The following is a 15,243-nucleotide window of genomic DNA, read 5'->3' as shown; positions in this document are numbered from 1 at the left end:
TATCCAAGGGGAGTGTCCTTGACAGTAGAGATAATGCAGAGCCAATGTTAGTACAGCAAGGCTCACCTGAGGGGAGACAAGTACCTTGGCAGACTTTCACCACAACCTCTCTTGACTTCAGTGGAAAAATCCTGCTTGCCTTTATCTATTATTTTGAATACCTCTATCAAATCTCCCCTCGTTCTCTGACGCTCCAGGGAATAAAGTCCAAACCTGTTTAACCTTTCCGTCACTCAGTTCCTGAAGTCCGTGCAACATCCTCGTCCACTCTTTCGATTTATTGATATCCTTTACGTAGTTCGGTGACCAAAGTTGCACTCAAAGCTCCAGATCTGGCCTCACCAATGTCTTAAACAATTTCACTATAACATCCCAACTTTTATACTCATACTTTGATTTATGAAGGCCGATGTGACTTTCTTTACAGCCCTATCTACATGTGACACCACTTTCAGGGGATTATCTATCTGTATTCCCAGAGCCCTCTGTTCTACCGGACTCCTCAGTGCCCTGCCATTTCCTGTGTATGTCCTACCTTTTGTTTTCCTTCCAAAATACAACACCTCATACTTATCTGCATTAAGTTCCATCTGCCAGTTTTCAGCCCATTTATCCAGCTGGCCCAGGTCTCTGCAAACTTTGAAAGCTTTCCTCTCTGTCCACAACACCTCCAATTTTAGTGTAATCTGCATTGTTAATCAATATTTACAGTCATCCTCAGGCAAATATAAAGTGACTTGCAGAAAGTTATTTTGTGCTGTGCTTGGATTTAAACCACCTTGGTCTAAAATTAATTCAATTCTATATCATCCACCATGCCTGATGTGGAAGTGGAAGTTCATTTGCAGCTTCTAATTTTATGGATTTGGTTCTCGTGTGTTTGCCACGTTGTGGAGAAGTAACACATTCTCAGCACTTTGGTCTGCCTAAAACCCGATGGTCTTTCAGCACACGGAGGTTTCGGTGAGGGAATGCTGCCGACTGGCATGTTCCAGGCTGCAGGAGTACATGCTGAGGGGGCGCAGCCAACACAAGGGTGCTGTGGGGAGGGGCCACAGTCCATACCAGACATTCTCAACTGGGGCCTTATGATCCTCCTGCAGAGCCCCAGCACATTGAAGTAAAAGTTCTATTTCTTTTCACCTCCCGGAACATAAATAGTTTTTATATAGTTGGTGGGAGAGAAGTACGGAAGAAACCAAAACTTAACTTCATCACAGGGTCCTCAGGAGGAGGGGGGGGGGGGGGGGGGGCGCACAGCTGAAAAATTTTTGACAACGGCTGTTCTAGAGTTCTTCCGTTATTGGCTATTGAAGGGCTGAGACTGAGGGGAAGCCCCTCAGACAACTGAAGGGGGAGGACGACAAGGTGCCACAGTGATGGCAATGGTGTAGATAGAAGTGAATGTTAGTGCACAGTGATGGAAATCCTTGGATACAAAACTAAGGGTGGGAAGAGACTTGAATGGTTTTACTTTTGTAAATAATTTATCGTGAATAAAGTCTATTTTTGGCAAAAATAAAGTGATTCCAAGGCCCACAGTGTTTTCCGCGAGGATATTTTTCAAGCAATGTTTCAGGTGACAGAGCAAGTACGAAGGGGTTGGATGAGGCATAAACTCAAAGCTCCATAGAACCGTAAAACATTACAGCACAGAAACAGGCCCCCTCTGTGCCAAACCATTTTTCTGCCAAGTCCCACTGACCTGCATCTGGTGCCTCACCCTCCATACCTCTCCCATCCATGCACCTGTCCAAATTCTTCTTAAATGTTAAAATTGAGTCCTCATTCACCACCTCAGCTGGCAGCTCATTCCACACCCCCACTGCTCTCTGTGTGAAGACCTTTCCCCGAATATTCCCCTAAACTATTCCCTTTTCACCATGTCCTCTGGTTTGTACCTCACCCACCCTCAGTGGAAAAAGCCGACCGACATTTCCTCTGATCTCTCCCCCTCATCATTTTAAATACCTCAATCAAATCTCCCCTCTCCAGGGACAAAAGGTCCTAACCTGTTAAACCTTTACCCTGTAACTCAGTTCCTGAAGTCCGGGCAACATCTTCTGTGCACCATTTCCACCTTATTGATATCTTTCCTGTAGTTCAATGACCAAAACTCCACACAATTCTCCAAATTTGGCCTCATCAATATCTTCAACATCTTCACCAATACCTCACAACTCTTAAACAGCCCCACCCCCCTGCCCCCCAAAGTCAGCATATTCCAAAGGTACTGATGTGAAAATGTTGCCTATGTTGTTCAGTTAAAGCGTGCAGATGACAGGGTCCCTGGTAAAATTGAACGCGGAGATCAAGCTAACAACGGCAACACAAGAGACTGCAGATACTGGAATTTGGCGCATCAAAAACAAACCTGGAAGTAACTCAGCAGATCAGGCGGCATCCACGGAGGCAAAGCAACGATCGATATTTCGGGAAAGTCCTGATACAGAGTCTCCAACTGAAACATTGACTATCCCCTCTGACTCCAAAGCTGTTGAGTTTCTCCAGCATTTGGCTTTTGCTGAAGTTGCCCAAAAGGGTTGGCCTATTGACATTGAGTCATCTGGGACTGTACTCCCTGGAATTTAGAAGAATGAGGGGGGATCTTATAGAAACGTATAAAATTATGAAAGGCATAGATAAGATTGAGATAGTTAAGTTGTTCTCGTTGGTGGAGGAGACCAGAACTAGGGACATAGCCTCAAGATTCAGGGTAGTAGATTCAGGACAGAGATGAGGAGGAACTGGTTTTTCCCAGAGGGTGGTGAATCTGTGGAATTCGCTGCCCATTGAAGCAGTCGAGGCGACCTCAGTAAATATATTTAAGGCAAGGTTGGATCGATTTTTACAAAGTAGGGGATTTAAAGGATCTGGGGAAAAGGCAGGTAGGTGGAGATCATCAAATCAGCCATGATCTCATTGAATGGCGGAGCAGGCTCGACGAGCCAGATGGCCGACTCCTGCTCCTATTTCTCTGTTTACCCACCTGTCTTTCTGGCGATCAACACTGCAGGGAGTGCGACAGATATCATTAAAAGTGTCTACATCCGTATCTGTGTCCAGTGCTGCTTCAGCCTCTAGACTCTCTGCTCCGCCATTTTCTGATCACTCCTTGACCCCAAAGCTGCCGTGTCTTCGGCCATTGAACAGTACAGGCCCTTTGGACCTCGATGTTGTGCCGAGCCATATAGCCCCACAAAAAAAGTACTAAACCCTCTTTTAAATGTCCCCAATGTTCCAGCCTCCACCTCGGCAAGGTAATCCAGGCACCCACAACTCTTTGTGTAAAAAACTTACTCCTGATCTCTCCCTTAAACCTTCCCTCCCTTAACTTTGTACAGATGCCCTCCGGTGTTTGCTATTCCTGCTCTGGGAAACAGGCGCTGGCTGTCCACCCTATCCATGGCTCTCATATTCTTGTAGGCCTCTTATCAAGTCTCCTCTGATCCTTCTACACCCCCAAAAGTCTCAGCTCTGCTAACCTTGCCTCTTAAGACTTGTTCCCCAATCCAGGTAACATCCTGGTAAATCTTCTCTGCACCCCCTCCACAGCTTCCACATCCTTCCTCTAATGAGGTGACCACAGACACCCCAGCCCTTCCCAAATTCTCCCCAGCACCTCCTGATCACATTCGCCCACCTTCATTCCCCTGTTTGCCTGCTACCTCAGGCGCCTTGTGCAATGTCTCTTCCTCTCCTTCTGCCAACATCTCCCTTTCTCTCTTTTTGTCCATCAGACCCTCAATCTTATCGTTAACACCTTCGGGTTTTCTGATTGGACGTTTTGCTGTTGTCAGCCACCAAAACCGATGACATTCCTTTTGCTTAGACATGCCATATTTCCTGATCAACCTGAGGGCTTGTGATAACGTAATTATATTCATCAATTGCTTCCTGTTTGGGTTTTAATCTTTAAACAAGTTGGAAGAGTGAGAGGTGAGGTGGGAGGTTGACGGAAGATTGGAACTTTTAATGTTCTCTTATTAACATTAATAAAATCAGGTGACAGGCGTGTAATTGAAAAGATCCCACAGTGTGGCCCATGCAGGACAGAAAATCACATCAGTTTAACAGAACTGAAAGGATTTCACCAGCTGTAGATTTTATTGTGTCAGAAAACCATTCGCAAGCTGTTTGTTCGGTTGAGAAAGAAGGGAGGAGAAAAACTATGAAGCTAAAACAGCCCATGGGAATAAATTTTCGGTCCATTAGTACAGTTCCTAGCTGTCAAGGTTTGGAATTAATGGTGGTTTGATGACAGAATTTTTGACGGGTGAACAAAGAGGTGTAGGGGAGGAAGACATGATTCCTTAGAAGAATGGTAGTCCTCTAGCTTGGCCTCACTGTCTGCGCTGTCATCCGTCTGCCAATCTCCCTGTCCATGGTTGTTTAGAGATGTTTTTATCCTCTTTTCTTTCCCACAGACTTTGCCAGATCCGGACCAGTGCCTGGGTTCCAAGGGGACACACTGCAGTTGGCCTTCATCGACTTGAGACAAGTAAGCCTTTGTTTTAAATGTGTGACTGAAGACCGCAGTGCCTGCAGGATGCGATTGACGCTCGTCCATCCCCCCCCCCCACCGACTCCTCGCCGGGGCCATGCCCATCATCTTTCAAACATTTTTGTTGGCATTCAGGCCTTCATGTAGAGGCATGACCAGCCTGGTCTCTTGATTGCTCTATCTCTCTGTCCCTCTCTCAGTCTCTCTATATCCCTCGCTCCTTTTCTCTCTCTCTCTCTCTATCTCTGTCTCTCTCTGTCTGTCTGTCTGTCTGTCTGTCTGTCTGTCTCTCTCTATATATATATATCCCTCATACTCTCTCTTTCTACATTACTCTCCCCCCTCTCACTTACTCTCTCTCTCTCTCTCTCTCTCTCTCTCTCTCTCTCTCTCTCTCTCTTGCCACCCTCCCTGCTGTGACCATGGGTCTGTCAGTGAGGCACCAGAGAACCGTCGAGAGTATCGAGGCTAAGCAGGTGTTTGGCATACAGTGATAAATGATGCAGGCATCACCTGCTTGTTAGACTCTTTGTTTGGAGAGATAATATCCAGAGATGGAGGCAGAAGGAGGGAGGAGAATGTGCATTCTGCTAACCACCCTTCCTCATGCTTGCTGATCAAGCACTGTGTTACAAAGATGACCCTGCCCCACCTCTTTCTGCTGTTACCGTTGCAATGGCAGGTACCGGCTTGGTCTCTGTTACAACCTCTCGCGCTTGCGGGTGTGGGGAGCTGCTCAATCAGCAGCGTCCTGGGGCAGGCGTGGGCGTGCCACGAGCAGAGAAAGGGGTCTCTTGTCCTGTCATCTTTTCAGCTCGAAGATAGATGAGAGTTTGTCAGGAACTGCGAATTTCTCAGCTGCCACTGACTTATGTTGAAAACCCATTTACTCCTCTGTTTTACTTCACAGGAGGTGATGGTGGGAGGGTCTCTCACTCACTTCATTAACATTATTCTCTGTGTCTGGACCTTCTTCTCGGGCTTAACTCCTGCTTTATATTTACAGACATTATTGTATGTGACACTTATAAGATTATGGGGTGCCCAGATAGGGTGGACACCTTTTATCCTGTGGCAAGAGTAGCAAAAACCAAAGGGCGTGTGTTTAAGGTGAGTGGAGGAAAGTTTAGAGGAAATGTCAGGACTAAGTTTTTTGCAGAGAGAGGTGCGTGCCTGGAATGTATTGCTGGTGGTGGAGATTGGTACAAAAGGGACATTTAAAAGACTCTGAGACAGGCTCATGGATATAAGAAAAATAGAGGATTATGGGTATGAGATCAGGAAAGGTTAGATGGTTGTGGAGTAGATTTACATAGGTCAACACAGCTTCATGGCTGAAGGGCCTGTACTGTCCTGTAATGGTCAATGTAATCTATCTCAAGGTTTCAGTCCTTCAGTCTGTTTGCCTTCTTCGGTACGCTGGACAATATTTATTTTTCAAAAGGTTTGGTTCCTGAAAAAAACATTGGGGGATTGTGATAGACAACTTCAAGCTGAACTCAAAGACCATTTCAGATTTGCTGTATCACGTAGGAAGTTGGAGAAACGTTAAATTTAGCAGGTTTTATCACATATTGATGCTGACACATTGCACACGTTCAACTGATTAACAAATATTTTGCCGCTGATTTTCATTTGTGCTCAGCATCTGATGCCTCTCGTGTCAGTGTCCAACAATAGTGGGGCAGCGTTGATGGATTCCAGTTGCCCTGATTCCGCTTTTCATGGTCGTAATGTCCAGCTGAAACTTTCACCCTGTTCATCGCCGACTGCGCCAGGATCAGCAGGGTTGAAGTCCAAGCGTGAATGCAGAAAATTAATTTTCAATGACATGTTGCACTTCATAGTTTTATATGCACGAAGTAGATGTAAAATATAACATAAAATCACAAAAATAGGTTATATCTAAAAAAATATACATCATTGGAAATTTTAAAGGTGAGTTTCGTGATCAAAATCCATAAGATACACCTAAAAATGTTCAGGAAGTAAACTCTTCGTTATCCAGTGTTATCAGTGGTCCCCTCACACGGTTCTTTAAGTTCCAGTGCTGGGGGATTGTGAGATCTCCCCAAGAACTGCACAAGCGGCGAGGGACAAGCAGCCATTCTGGAGGCTCCTTGGCATTGGGGGCTTTCATCCGGCGGAGAAAGAATCAGTAAGCTATTTGACTTTGGGCTGTAGGCCATTAAACCTCAGACATTTTGCTTTTATGCTTTTCCTCCACATCCCTTCATATCCCAATTAAAAGTTCCCTTTTCATCTGCCATCAGAAGGTACTTAACCAACGTTTCAGGCTTGAGCCCTTCACCAAGGTATGAACAAGATGTGGACAGGTGCCCGAACAAAATAGTGGAGGATGGAGGTGGGGGGAGTAAAGAAGTTTCTCTTCATCTCAGTCCTCTAGTAGCCCATGTTTTCCTGCACCCATTGCAGATTCGGTCCCTTTTGCTTTCATTCCTTTCTCAGTGGAAGTCTGTGGCCTTGTGAACTCAGGGTCCATGCTGTAAGCAGCAGTGTGCAGGTCCTTCCTTTCTGGACATCTGCATGAGAACAGCAATTGTGAACCCAACACACTAATGGCATCGTGAAGAAAGCACCTCAGCGCCTCCACATCCTCATTTTTTTTGGCGGAGGTTTGGTATGACAATGGAAACCCTGGCAAATTTCTACAGGTGTGTGGTGGAAAGTGCGCTGACCGGTTGCATCATAGTCTGGTCTGGGGACACCAATATCTCTGAGTGTGAAGCCCTCCGAAAGGTAGCGGACACAGCCCAGGACATCACAGGCAAAACCCAGCCCACCATCGAGAACATCTACGGGGAGCGCTGCCGTCGGAGAGCAGCTGCAATCGTCAAGGATCTCTTTTGCTTCTCTTTCTCTGACTGTAAGAGAAGTGCTTCAGGCAATTTCTGCCAATGGCGAATCTGCCTTACAGCAGATGAAAACAATTTTTGTGCTATATTGCATGCCTTTATTACAGGACAACAAATTGAATCTTGGCCTTTAATTTCGTATCCATACATTTCCATCATTTCTGTTTACATCTGTCCACTGATGGGGCTCCAGCTGGCCCTGCACTAACACAACGACAGTGTTTCCTTTTATCAACCAAGGTTCAACGGTGTCATCTCACATCAGGGTGAAAGGTAGCAGATCCAAATCTTCTCAGGCTAATAACTGAGACAGATAAGGCGGATGTGGAAATCGTATATTGTCTTTCAAATGGCATGTTAAACCGGAGATAATTGTGTACAAGTTTAGTCCCCTCACCTGACGAAGGGCATTCTGGCCATTGAGGGTGTGCAGTGAAGGTTCACCAGACTAATGTATAAAGAAACACTGGATTACACTCATCAGAATCTGAAGAATGAAAGGGGATCTCATTGAGATCGAACAGGATGATGTGAGTTGGATGGAGTCGAAAACTCCTGTTGTTGGGAGATTCCAGGTGAAGGGGTCCCAGTCTATGGAGAAGGGCGGGAAGACATTTAGAACTGAGATGAGGAGAAATTTCTTCACTCAGGAAGTTGTGAACTTGTGGAGCTCCCTTCCACAGAAAGTTGTCATTAGATATATTCAAAAGGGAGTTGGATGTGGCTCTTATGGCTAAAGGCGTCAGCAGGAATGGGGTACTGAGGTCACATGATCAGCTTGAATGGTGGTGCCGGCTTGAAGGGATGTACGGCCTTCTCCTGCACCTATCGTTCCATGAACATCAGTGAAAAAAAGCACGGTTGGGGCAGCACGGTTAGCACAACGCTGTTACATCGTCAGCGATCGGGACCAGGATTTGAGTCCCGCACTCTCTGAATGGAGTTTGTATGTTCTCCCCGTGTCTGCGTGGGTTTCCCTGGGGGCTTCGGTTTCCTCTCACCGTTCAAAACGTACCGGGGGTTGAGATTAATTGGGTGTAAATTGGGCGGCACGGACTCATGGGCCGAAATGGCCTGTCACTGTGCTATATGTCTAAATCTCAATGTAAAATTAACTAAATATTTCCTTACCGCTGTTCTCTGGGATCTTGGTGTACTGAGCTAATGTCGTACTTCACAACATTGACTGCGTTTCAAAAGATGCTTCACTGGCTGTGAAGCACTCAGGGATGTCCCAGACTGTGAAAGGCGCCATAGAAATGCAAATTCTTTCTTCCTGCTTTCAGGGTTCTACATTTAGAATGTCCTCAGCTCATTGGGCAAATGCTTCGGAGCGGAGAGTGGCAGTGCGAGGTGGGACACTGATAGCTTGTCAGCGAGAAAGCTGAACAAGTGTTACTTTACTCTAAGCCCAGAGACTTGCTTTTGAAAAATGGAGGATTATATTTACAATAAGAGAACAGTTCGGGGGCGCTTAAGGAGATTTAGACTGGCAGCCTCTTGTAGCTGTTGTAACAGATCAGTGTCTGGGTAGGTGACATCTCTAAACTGCAAAAGCTGCTCTCCAGTCAATCCACACAGAAATAAGAAGTCCTCACGGAACCACAGAACACTACAGCCTAGAAACAGGCCATTCAGCCTTTTTAGTCTATACCAGAATATTTTTCGGCCGCATCTCACTGATCTTCCCCTGGAATGTATTGCTCCATAAACTCTCCCGTCTATATGGCTGTACAAATTCTTCTTAACTGTTAAAATTAAGCCTGCATTCTCCACTTCAGTTGGCAGCTCGTTCCACACTCCCACCGCTCTCTGAGTGAAGACGTTCCCCTGAATGTTCCTTTTAAACTTTTCCCTGTTCGCTCTTAGCCCATGTCCTCACCTACCCTCAGTGGAAAAAAAACCTTCTTGTGCATTTACTCGATCTGAGTCCATCATAATTTGGTGTACCTCTATCAAACTTATGTAATTTAGATTTATCCCTTCATTTTCCTACGCTCCAGGGAATAAAGTCCTTACTTATTTCACCTTGATCTCTAGTAAAACACGAAAGTCTGCAGACACTGTGATTGAAGTGAAGACCCAACGCTGGAGAAACTCAGCAGGTCAAACAGTGTCCTTTATCTTTCTTTGGCTTGGCTTCGCGGACGAAGATTTATGGAGGGGGTAAAAAGTCCACGTCAGCTGCAGGCTCGTTTGTGGCTGACAAGTCCGATGCGGGACAGGCAGACACGATTGCAGTGGTTGCAAGGGAAAATTGGTTGGTTGGGGTTGGGTGTTGAGTTTTTCCTCCTTTGCCTTTTGTCAGTGAGGTGGGCTCTGCGGTCTTCTTCAAAGGAGGTTGCTGCCCGCCAAACTGTGAGGCGCCAAGATGCACGGTTTGAGGCGTTATCAGCCCACTGGCGGTGGTCAATGTGGCAGGCACCAAGAGATTTCTTTAGGCAGTCCTTGTACCTTTTCTTTGGTGCACCTCTGTCACGGTGGCCAGTGGAGAGCTCGCCATATAACACGATCTTGGGAAGGCGATGGTCCTCCATTCTGGAGACGTGACCCATCCAGCGCAGCTGGATCTTCAGCAGCGTGGACTCGATGCTGTCGACCTCTGCCATCTCGAGTACTTCGACGTTAGGGGTGTAAGCGCTCCAATGGATGTTGAGGATGGAGCGGAGACAACGCTGGTGGAAGCGTTCTAGGAGCCGTAGGTGATGCCGGTAGAGGACCTTTATACAGCAAAGTTAAAGATACTGAACCAATGTTTTGTGCTTGATCCCTGTAACTCAGTTCTTTCAAATCCTGGCAGCATCCTTTTTTTTTAAACCAAAAATAGACTTTATTCACAATGAATTATTTACAAAGAGGAAATCTGTTCTAAGTCTTTTCCCACCCGTAGTTTCGTATCCATACATTTCCATCTCTGTACTCTGTTACCTTCACTTCTATTTACATCATTGCCGTCACTGTGGCACCTTGTCACTTCTCCCCCTCTGTTGGTTGAGGGATTTCCCCTTGTTCTCAGCCCCTCCTGGTAATGGGAGCACTCTAGACTGTGATCTTTCCCCACTGCCCCCTCGTGTCGGCTGCGCCAAGCCTCAGTGCATCCCTCAGCGCTTACTCCTCTGCAGCCTGGAATTTGCCAATCGGTGGCATTCCCTCACTGACATCTCCGAGTGTTGAAAGACCAACAGTTTTTGGGGAGACCGAAGTGTGCCTTTCACCGAGTTGATGGTCTTCCAGAGTCCTGGCAACATCTTCGTAAATCTCACGATGCAGCCCTCTCTCCCTTTTCCCCCACTGAGCAGTGATGAGTGAAGACATCACTATCCCTGGGCTCCTCACCCTTCATTCAGGGAGCTCAACATTGAATGGAGCGGGAATGCCACAGTGGAAACCCCACCCTTCTCAACCAAGCTCCTTTCTACACAGGAGGTTGAAGACAGACTGGAGATGATCAAGTGGGAGGGTAGTGTGGATGGGAAAAAATGCTGCTTCAGGATCGAACATAGAACACACAGCATAGTATGGACCTGTTGGCCCAAAATGTGCTGCCCTATAAATATCTACTCCACCATCAGTCTAACCTTCCCTCCTATAGTTCATAACCCTCCATTATTTTTTCATTCATGCACATACATAGAGCACGGTAACAGGCCATTTCAGTCCATGCTGCCCAATTTACACCCAATTAACCCACACTCCTGTATGTTTTTTGAACTGTGGGAGGAAACCCACGCAGACACGGAGAACAAACAAACTCCTTACAGACGGCGCCGGATTCGTACCCCGGTCCCTATTGCTACACGATCAATGCCACCCCATCCATGTGCCTATCTAAGAGTCTTTTAAATGTCCCTATTGTACCAGCTTCCACCACCACCCCTGGCAATGCATTCCAGGCACCTGCCACTCTCTATGTAAAGAACATGCCCCTTGTCATCTCCCTTAAACTTTCTTTCACTCACCTTAAACAGGTGCCCATTGCTGCCCTGTGGAAAAAAAGAGATGGCTGTCCACCCACTCATTGGGACAAAGCAGAATAATGGTTTGAAAGACTGAAGGGTCTGTATCGCTGCTGTAATGTTCTGTGCTTCTCTGCCTCTCATAATCTTATGGACCTTTAGGGCGGCACGATTGGTGTAGCGGTTAGCACGACATCTTTACAGCGCCAGCGATCAGGACCAGACCAGGGTTCGGATTCCGTGCTGGCTGTAAGGAGTTTGTACATTCTCCCCGTGTCTGCGTGGGTTTCATCCGGAGGCTCTGGTTTCCTCCCACTGTTTGAAATGTACCGGGGGTGCAGGTTAATGGGGTGTACATTGGGCGGCACGGACTCATGGGACGAAATGGCCCGTTACCGTGCTGTATGTCTAAATTAAAATTATTTAGAGAAATGTGAGAAAGAGAAGCAAGAGTTGAACCTCTCAACAAGATCCCAACCCCGTGCATTTGTATCTGAGAGGGGAAGTGAAGATGGTTTTATTATCTTCAACCCCGTGGGTAGAGCTGTGATCTGGAAAGAAGCCTCAGCTGATGCAGGTTCTGTTGGAACTTTTGATGCAGAGGACACTGAATCAGAATCCAGAATTTATTGTCATGAACATGTCACAAAATTTGTTGTATTGTGGCAGCGCCACGGTGCTATAAATTACATTTCAAAAATAAATAAATAGTGTAAGAAAATAGGGGAAGTTGAGGCCGTGTCTGCGGTTCATTTTCCATTCAGAAATCTGACAGCGGAGGGGAAGGAGCTGTTTTTGTGCTGCAGGGTGTTCGCCTTCAAGCTCCTGTACCTCCTTCCCGGTGGTAGCAGAGGGAAGAGGGCATAGAACTGCTGCCAAAAATCTTGTTTTGGCAACTGGGAAATTTAATCAGTGAACTTTCTGAATGTGGAATTAAAGGGCACATTGATCAAAAGATCAGATGGTTGTAAAACCTTCTAATTCACTGATGTTATTCAGAGATGATTTGCCCTCTTTACACAGTCAGAACTGTAAATGGCTTCTTTCCTAAAACATAGAAGGAGTCCATTTTGACACCTCAAATCCATGCTGGCTAACGGCAATTCTATTTCCTGCTTGTCTTCCTCGCAAACTATTCTCCCAACAATTCCATCCATCCCAGATTCCACCACTCACTGATGCACTGGTGGAAAGGTACAGTGGCCAATTCAATTAGTACTCTTTGAGACCTGGTGTGAAACAAGAGCACACGGATGAAATCCATGAGGTCACAGCGAGAACTAACAAGTTCCACACGGACAGAACCAGAGGTTTGACATTCATTGTTCAAAAGGCACTCAGACATATCTATAGATAGCAAGAGTTTCAAAGGATATGGACCAAATAAAGGAAAATGGGACTAGCCCAGAATGCTAACATGGTTGGCATGGACTAGTGAGTCTTAGGATCTGTTCTGTGTTGTATGCTTCTCTCTTTCTCTCCCTCTCTTTCTTTCACTCTCACTTTCTCTCATTCTCTTTATCACTCTCTCTCGTGTTCTCTCTGTCTTTCCCTCACTCCTGTTCTCTCTCTCTCTTTTTCTCGCTCTCTCCCTCTTTCCTTCACTCTCTCTCATGTTTTCTCTTTCTTACCCTCTCTCACTCCTCTTTCTTTCTCCCTTATGTTTTTCTATCTTTTTCCCTCTCTCATTCTCTCTCTCTCTCTCCCTCCCCCCCCACCCCCCCACTCTCGCTCTCTCTCACATGAGCATCATTGTTCTGACCTGACCCACCCAACTTGCTCCTCATTTCAGGAGGCCTTGCCCATGACATCCCCATCCTGTTAACAAATAATTTAAAATAAAATGAGCTCAGCAGTTTTCGGACGTGCTGAACGAGGAAGGGGAGATGCCACCATTCTCCTTCCGAGACAGGGGTAGCATTTATTTTGGCTTCTAACACGAAGCTCTGGGAAAGAGAAAGAGAATAATGTATACCTTCAAAAAAAAAAGCTGTAAAGATATTTCTTTTGGTCTCGCTTTGTTTTTAACGTCTGATGCCCAGAGCCTAGGCTGTCTTTGTGAAGGGTCTAAGGTTGACGGCAAGCCTTGTCGAGACATCACGCAGAGACAAGCCTGCTCATCAGGCTCTCCACCTCCGCCCAGCAGTGACAGGCTGATTAATGAGCTTCTAATTCCACTGCTTGTAGAGGTAGCCAAGACACCAAGATCCCAAATAATGGACACATCACTCTTGCCTTCACAGCAATCCTCAGGAGCTACCCCAATCCTTTTAGACAAGCACGCATTTCATAGACACACAAATACACTTAGACATGCACGCATCAAGAAACTTGCATGCCAAGCACTTTACTTATACGGTCGTGGGCAGCTTTGTAAGAATGTGTGTTTTAATAGCAGTAAGACCTTTTTGTCCATCTATTTTGCACTCCAATACCTTGCAATACAAGCAGTTGCACATTGCCACCATTAAATTATATATGTTTTTAATTTAGATTTTTAAAATTTTGACACACATCACAACAGGCCCTTTCAATCCCCGAGACCCCCCCCCCCCCCCCCCCATGCTGCCCAATTACACCCAATTCACCTACAATCCTCAGTGCCTTTTAAACGGTGGGAGGAAGCCGGAGTACCCGGAGGAAACCCATGCAGACAGGGGGAGGACGTACAAACTCCTTGCAGACAGTGTGGGATTTGAACCCAGTTTGCTGGCGCTGTAACATCGTTGCACTAACTGCTACGCCAACCATGCCGCCTCTCTTAGCCTGATACAAGCAAACTACAGGAAAAGCGAGACTGCTTCCAGCAATAATATCTTAAAATAAACACCAAAAAAAAATCAAAACACAGGAAGTTTTGAGATTATCAAGAAAAGGCATTTGTTTTCATGGCCTGTTGTTGCTCAGGAGATCTCCAGTTTCCTCCCACCATTCAAAACATGCCAGGGTGCAGGTCAGTTGGTGAATGTGGGCTTAATTTTAACATTGAAGAAGAATTTGGACAGGTACATGGATGTGAGAGGTATGGAGGGCTGTGCACTGGGTGCAGGTCAGTTGGACTAGGCAGACAAATGGTTCGTCACAGACAAGAAGGGCTGTTTCTGTGCTGTAATGTTCTATAATTGGGAGTAATTGGGTGGCACAGGCTCGTGAGCCAAAAGGATGTATGTCTAAATTTAATTTAATTTAAAAATTCAGTCACTGAAAGCAAGTGGACAAGTATAAGATGTGAAATAGTGGCCTTCAGTTTGAGGAGAGGAGGAGAGGGTTTTGCTTTGGTCATGCATTGTCACCTCAGAACTCTGGTTCTTCTGAGAGCAGACTAACAGGTTATCTCTCTCATTCATACATTGGTTGTGGCCACTAATGTGTATGCTGTGGATCCATCTAAGCTCAGAATGTGAACTGATCAAGTGGTGTTTAAGGCTTTTGATAAGATTCCGCATGGAAGGTTAATAAGGAAGGTTCAGTCACTAGAAATTAGTAGAGAGATTGTGACATGGGTTAATAGGTGGCTGGGAGATAGACAGCAGAGAGTCATGGTGGACAACTGTATGTCAAGTTGGAAGCCTGTGACAAGTGGGGTGCCTCAGGGATCGGTGCTGGGTCCCTTGTTGTTTATCATTTATATTAATGATTTAGAGGACGGAGTGGTTAACTGGGTAAGCAAATATGCGGATGATACAAAAATAGGAGGAGTGGTGGATAGTGAGGTAGATTTTCTTGGATTACAGAAGAATTTGGATTGTTTGGAAGAGGGGCTGAAAGATGGCAGATGGAATTCAATGTAGACAAGTGTGAGGTGTTGCATTTCGGGACATATACAGTTAAGGGGAGGGCATTGAGGCACGCAGAGGAGCAAAGGAACCTGGGGGGTTATGGTACTGAAGGTGGATTCCCACGAAGA

The 15,243-nt window shown here is 46.0% G+C and overlaps 1 protein-coding gene across 7 annotated transcripts in view; it reads left to right on the top strand.

Moving 5' to 3' along the window:
- exoc6b (exocyst complex component 6B) overlaps positions 1-15,243 on the top strand; it is an 866,329-nt gene that overhangs the window by 693,892 nt on the left and 157,194 nt on the right. For all 7 annotated transcript variants that reach the window (XR_011353246.1, XM_069923433.1, XM_069923435.1 and 4 more), the window contains exon 20: positions 4,428-4,501. Coding sequence is in view for 6 of the 7 variants with exons in the window: in XM_069923433.1 (XP_069779534.1) it covers positions 4,428-4,501 (74 nt within the window). In the remaining variant the exon portion in view is untranslated. The remainder of the gene's footprint in view (positions 1-4,427; positions 4,502-15,243) is intronic.

Source organism: Narcine bancroftii, chromosome 3 (genome assembly GCF_036971445.1).
Source record: "Narcine bancroftii isolate sNarBan1 chromosome 3, sNarBan1.hap1, whole genome shotgun sequence".
In the NCBI taxonomy this organism is placed as follows: Eukaryota; Metazoa; Chordata; class Chondrichthyes; order Torpediniformes; family Narcinidae; genus Narcine; species Narcine bancroftii.
This window is presented reverse-complemented; position numbering and strand designations above follow the sequence as displayed.